General features: G+C 45.3%; 1 protein-coding gene across 3 annotated transcripts in view; it reads right to left on the bottom strand.

Annotated features, from left to right (window-relative positions):
- Positions 1 to 318: 318 nt before the first annotated feature.
- The window catches only part of myom2a (myomesin 2a), a 22375-nt gene continuing 16407 nt past the window's right edge, over positions 319 to 6286 (bottom strand). For all 3 annotated transcript variants that reach the window (XM_086156558.1, XM_086156556.1, XM_086156557.1), the window contains 5 exons: positions 5709 to 5872; positions 5014 to 5050; positions 4690 to 4712; positions 4504 to 4559; positions 319 to 1731 (listed from right to left, as the gene is read on the bottom strand). In XM_086156558.1, coding sequence (XP_086012684.1) covers positions 1255 to 1731; positions 4504 to 4559; positions 4690 to 4712; positions 5014 to 5050; positions 5709 to 5872 — 757 coding nt within the window. In that variant the 3' untranslated portion in view covers positions 319 to 1254. The remainder of the gene's footprint in view (positions 1732 to 4503; positions 4560 to 4689; positions 4713 to 5013; positions 5051 to 5708; positions 5873 to 6286) is intronic.

The following is a 6286-nucleotide window of genomic DNA, read 5'->3' as shown; positions in this document are numbered from 1 at the left end:
TTGCTGTTTCGTATCCCGAAGAATAAAAATGATGGAACTTGAAAAAACAAGTGTTGGAAGGGTGTAATAACAGTGTAATAACAGGCTTAATAAAATATGCGTTACATAAGCGCTTTGCAAACGGAGCTAACGGGATTACCTGAGGCGTCGCTGCAAAGCGCTAACACGCCTCTCACCTGAGCTGGAAATATCACACCAAAGCTCCAGGATGTTCGCTAGCAGCGCTAATAGATAACCGCGGGGAGGATCGCCCGATAACGCGCCGAACGCTTCGCGTAGACTTCAAAATAAAGAACAGGAAGTGAGACGCAGCCAATCAGGCGACAGGAAACCTTTATTGCCTTCACGACTTGTGTTCTCCGCCTCGCTGCTACCCGGCGACGCCTCCCGAAGCAGGGACGGGTTCATTTTCGGGCCCGTTTCGCGGCATCTCTTGGGTTCTAGCGACATTTAGCTTCCGGCTAGCTCTTCAAGCGCAACTAAACACTACAAATAGCGAAAAATAGCCACAAGTTCCGCGAGGGCAGAACGTTCTGATGCTAATACGTGTTTTTTTTTTTCATTTATTTTCCTTTTTTACCTCCTGTTTCAACAACATAGCAACACGTAGCGCATCTAGCTAACATTGGGATTATGCTTACAACAGCAGTACATGATGTAGCATCTTTAGCTAACATCGGCACTATACTAACAACCGCAGTGCAACACATCTCTAGCTAACATTGACATTATGCTAACAACAGTAGTACAAGATGTAGCATCTTTAGCTAACATCGGCGCTATACTAACAACCGCAGTGCAACACATCTCTAGCTAACATTGACATTATGCTAACAACAGTAGTACTAGATGTAGCATCTTCGGCTAACATCGGCGCTATACTAACAACCGCAGTGCAACACATCTCTAGCTAACATTGACATTATGCTAACAACAATAGTACAAGATGTAGCATCTTCGGCTAACATCGGCGCTATACTAACAACCGCAGTGCAACACATTTTCAGCTAACATTGACATTATGCTGACAAACGCTGTATAACAGATAGCATCTCTCGCTAACTTTGGTGTTATGCTAACACCCCTCCAGTAAAAGCCTTATTTTTTTGTTCGTTTTTTTTCATTTCTAAACATTACGGAGCGGAACAGCTAGCGTTAGCGACCTCGAACTCCGGCCGACCGAACGGCTTCACACCGGCGCGACGACGCGACAACCGAGCTAGCCCCGCCCCCGACCGTCAACATCGCCCCGGCTCACTTCCTGGGAGGGGTCGGGGACTTCATGAACCTTGGCGGGGTGGGGGACCTCATGCCGCGGGGGGGCGTGGGGGTCGGGGACTTGGGGGTCGGGGACTTGGGGGTCGGGGTGGAGGCGGGGGTCGGGGTCTTCACGGACGGGGTCGGCGTCTTGGGCGCCGGGGACTTTGGCGGCGCCGTGGTGGCGACGGGCGTGGCCATTTTGGGTTGCCCCAGTTTGGCCTCCGGGATCTGCTCGCCGTGGCGGTACACGCTGACGGTGATCTCCACGAACTCGCCGCCATACTTGTTGCGTACGTTGATGCTGTACTTGCCCGAGTCGTCCGGCGTCACCTTGTCGATCACCATGCTGGCGAACTTGCCGCCGTCGAACGTGACCTTGGTGTGCGGGCAGGACGCCACTTCCTGCTCGTTCTTGAACCAGGTGACCTCGGGCGTGGGCTCGCCCCACACCGTGCACGTCAGGCTCAGGGACTGAAAAGAAGGGGGGGGCAGGGGTCAGAGGTCAGCCGTTTTGAAGGGGGGGGAAACAGGAACAGGTTAGCTAAAGCTCGCTAATGCATGACTCCCTGGAGACACCATATATAGCAAGTTTGCACATCTTGCTAGTACCAGTGTTAGACAATGTTGATACATGTTATACTGCGGTTGTTAGCATAACTAGCGCAAGCTAACTTTTTAAACTCTACGCTTACAATGGCAGCAGAAGCCTGTATAAATAAATAAACACCATTAATTTCTAAAATAATAACAAGTTTAAGTGATAGCATTAGCGATCTCTGACCATAACCAATGATATACAAATATATATATATATATATATATATATATATATATATATAAAAATCTAAACCTTTATAACCTCATGTTTCAACAACATAGCAACACATAGCACATCAAGCTAACATTGGCATCTATCTATCTATCTCTATACATACATGTATGTATATAAAATTCAACTTTTTACTTCCTGATTTAACAACATAGCACATCAAGCTAGTACCAATGTTAGACAACATTGCTACATGTTATGCTGCGGTTGTTAGCATAACTAGCGTAAGCTAACTTTGTAAACTTTTCGCTTACAATAGCAGCAGAAGCCTGTATATGTAAATAAACACAGTGAATTTCTAAAATAATAACAAGTTTGAGTGATTGCATTAGCGATCTCTGACTTTAACCAATGAAATAGATATAAATATATATAAAAATCTAAACCTTTATAACCTCATGTGTCAACAACATAGCAACACATAGCACATCCAGCTAGCATTGGCATCTATCTATCTATCTCTATATATACATGTATGTATATAAAATTCAACTTTTTACTTCCTGATTTAACAACATAGCATATCAAGCTAGTACCAATGTTAGACAACATTGCTACATGTTATACTGTGGTTGTTAGCATAAAATTAGTGTAAGCTAACTTTGGTGTTACGCTTACAACCACAGTTAAGCCTGTTTGTATAAATTTAAATAAAAATTCTAAAATGTTATCAAGCGTATCTGATAGCATTAGCCACCTCTGACAATAACTGTTGAAACATATATAGGTATAAAAAAGATTTAACTTCTGTTTCAACAACATAGTAGCACATAGCACATCGAGCACACTGAGCTAGCATTAGCATCCATATGTATATTGTAAATGCATTCATTATTTTTGATTTCTAAAATGTTACAGACTGGGGTGAGGCTTGCCCTTGGGAGTCCAGCTTCCCTCCGGCACATTCTTACCGGGTGTCATACCAGTCTCACCCGAGGGCGGTACACTTGGCACTACAACCGAATTTTAAAGAGCCTTGTGTCGACACCGGTAGGCAAATGAGCTAGCACAAACTCCCAACTGCTGCCAGCATCTAACCCTTCGCGGCCAATCACGTTTGTCCGGGAAGGGCTTACAGCAGCTCCACATCGCAGACGGATCAACTGTGCTTAGTGCGGGACTGGAAACTCCGGGCGGATATTGGCAGGCAGCTGGCGTTTCCTCCAGAGATTGCCTCCACCGCCCTCAGACCTGACCTGGTCCCCTTCTCGAAAGAAGGCTTATATCATTGAGCTCACCGTACTCTGGGAACATTGGATGAGGCGTACGCTATATGGCCAAAAGTATTGGCTCGCCAGTCTGGACTTGCAAATGCACCCAAGTGACATCCCATTCCTAATCCATAGGGTTCAATATGACGTGGGTCCACCCTTTGCGCCTAGAACACCATCAACTCTTCTGGGAAGGCCGTCCACAAGCTTCAGGAGGGGGTTTATGGCAATTGGATCACTGGACCATAGGACTATTGGACCATTGGACTATTGGACCACTGGACCATTGGACTATTGGACTATTGGATCACTGGACCATTGGACTATTGGACCATTGGGCCATTGGGCCATTGGACCATTGGACCAGTGGACCATTGGACCATTGGACCATTGGACCATTGGACCAGTGGACCATTGGACCATTGGACCACAGGATTATTGGACCATTGGACCATTGGACCAGTGGACCATTGGACCATTGGACCATTGGACTATTGGACCCGATTCTTCCAGAAGTGCATTTGTGAGGTCACACATGTTGGTCAAGAAGGCTCGGCTCTCGGTCTCCAATCAAATTCATCCCAAAGGTGTGCTATGGGGTTGAGGTCGGGACTCTGTGCAGGACAGTCGAGGTCTCTGTCCTCCTTGTCTTTATGGCGCTCGCTTTGTGCACTGGTGCACAGTCATGTTGGAAAAGGGAGAGTCCAGCTCCAAACTGCTCACACAAAGTTGGGAGAATGGAATTGTCCAAAATGTCTTGGTATGCTTGAGTCCTTTCACTGGAACTATAGGTCCAAAAACAACAAGGCCACACCATGATCCCCCCTCAAACAAATGTCACACTTGGCACAATGCGGTCATACAAGTAATGTTCTCCTGGCGACCGCCGAACCCAGACATCATCTCGTCGATTGGCTACTCCACAGAAGGTGTCTCCAGAGTGGCAGGTGTCAACATGCTTTACACCACTTCATCCTTTGCGTTGCACTTTGGATGCAGCTGCTCGCCCAGGGAAAGCCATTCTCTGAAGCTCTCTGCACACTCTACTTCAGTGCATCTGAAGGCTACGTGAAGTTTAGAGGTCTGTAGGCATTGACTGCAGAAAGGTGAAGACCTCTTGGCGCTATGCGCCTCAGCATCCGCTGATCCCACTCCTTCAGTTCACGTGGCCTGACACTTAGTCGCCTGCGTTCCCAAACTCACCTTCTCCTCCATGATGGTGACTACATCCGGCAGGCCGCCGACCACCCGACCGCGGTCTGAGGAGACACCACATGACTTCATCAAGACAGCAGTTTGAAACAATAGTGCCTCCAAATATCTGCGAGGAGAGCAAGTTCGATGGACACCGAGGGGAATGAAGGGATGAACGAGGGAGGACAAACTTACTCTTCTCTGCAAAGGCAGCCGCCCTGGAACACAAGAAGCAGAAGGGGATTACAACAACTTGTGTAATAGCAGTGTAATAACAGTGTATTAGCGCGTAATAGCAGTGTAATAGCAGTGTAATAACAGTGTAATAGTGTAATCGCAAAGTAATAGCTGTGTAATAGCAGTGTAATAACAGTGTATTAGCGTGTAACAGCAGTGTAATAACAGTGTAATAGCTGTGTAATAGCAGTGTAATAACAGTGTAATAACAGTGTATTAGCGTGTAATAGCAGTGTAATAGCAGTGTAATAGCTGTGTAATAGCAGTGTAGCAACCACTCACTTCAGCCTCAGGTACTCCTCGTAGGCGTCAGTGTACGCTGGAAACAAACAAACAAACAAACATTAGGCCTCGTCTTGGATGTCACCTTCACCACTCGTTGCTTTTCCTTTCCTTTTTTTTTAATTTTTTTATCGCAATCCAGGAATAATAATCTGACAATCGAGGTAATATTATAATTTTATTTGCTAGTTTAGTTGAATGCCAAGAAAAAAGAACCTGGATCTCAAAACTAGGAAAATATCAATTAATTTACTAAATTTTATCTCCTTTAAAATCCTATAAAATCTCGAAATAATAAATCTAAAATATCTCCTATAAAATCTCCTATATTTTTTTTTTCAATTTATGTTTTCACTTAATTTAATTTATTTTGCTTTTTTTCATTCTATTTCATTTATTTATTCTCATTTTATTTTCTGATTTCACTTCATTTTCCATTTTTTTTTTTTTTTTAAATTTATTTTGGTTTTAAAAAGTTTTTTTTTTTTTAAATTTGACTTCATTTAATCCAATTAAATCAAGGGATCATTTGGCCGGGCGTTGGATGTCCCTCACTAGAAGGTTCCTCCTGAGGAGAACCTTCACGTCCTCCTTGTTCCTGCAGGTTCTTTCCCTGAACAATCCATGGAGGTGGATGATTGACAGCTGAGATGAAGCCCCGCCCCCTCCTGAGGTTCTCCTGAAGTTCTCCTCACCCTGTCCGGCGAGGTCGAAGATCCTGGTGTGTGTCTGCACGCCGTCGGAGATCTCGATGGTGTAGAGGCCTTTCTCCTTGTCGGACGGGTCGCAGATCTGCATCCAGGCCATCTCCGTGGTGCCGCCGATACGCATCTTCTCCGAGGACGCGATCTTCACCTCCCTGCAGGAGAGGAACGTCAGGAGGAGCTTCTCACACCTCTGGAGGACCAGGAGGACCTCCAGACCTTCTGGATCCAAGACCACCAGAGCTGCGTGTGTGTGTGTGTGTGTGTTTGTGTGTGTGCATGTTATGTGCTTTAATCTATGTGTATAGTTGTGTGAGTGTGTGTGTGTGTGTAGGGTGTGTGTGTGTGTGTGTGCGCATACAGTTATGTGTACATGTGTGTGTGTGTTTTTAAAAGAGTGTGTATCCCTGTGCAAGTGTGTATGTAGTGTGTATGTGTGTGCATGTTATGTGCTTTAATCTATGTGTATAGTTGTGTGTGTATGTATATACAGTTATGTGAGTAAATGTGTGTGTATTTGTAAAACAGTGTGTATCCTTGTGCAAGTGTGTGTGTGTGTTATGTGCTTG

Source organism: Fistularia commersonii, chromosome 12 (assembly GCF_037954325.1).
Source record: "Fistularia commersonii isolate RoL2024-O1a breed Wild chromosome 12, RoL_Fcom_v1.0, whole genome shotgun sequence".
NCBI lineage: Eukaryota > Metazoa > Chordata > Actinopteri > Syngnathiformes > Fistulariidae > Fistularia > Fistularia commersonii.
Note: the sequence above shows the minus strand (reverse complement) of the source record. Positions and strands in the feature narration are given on the sequence as shown.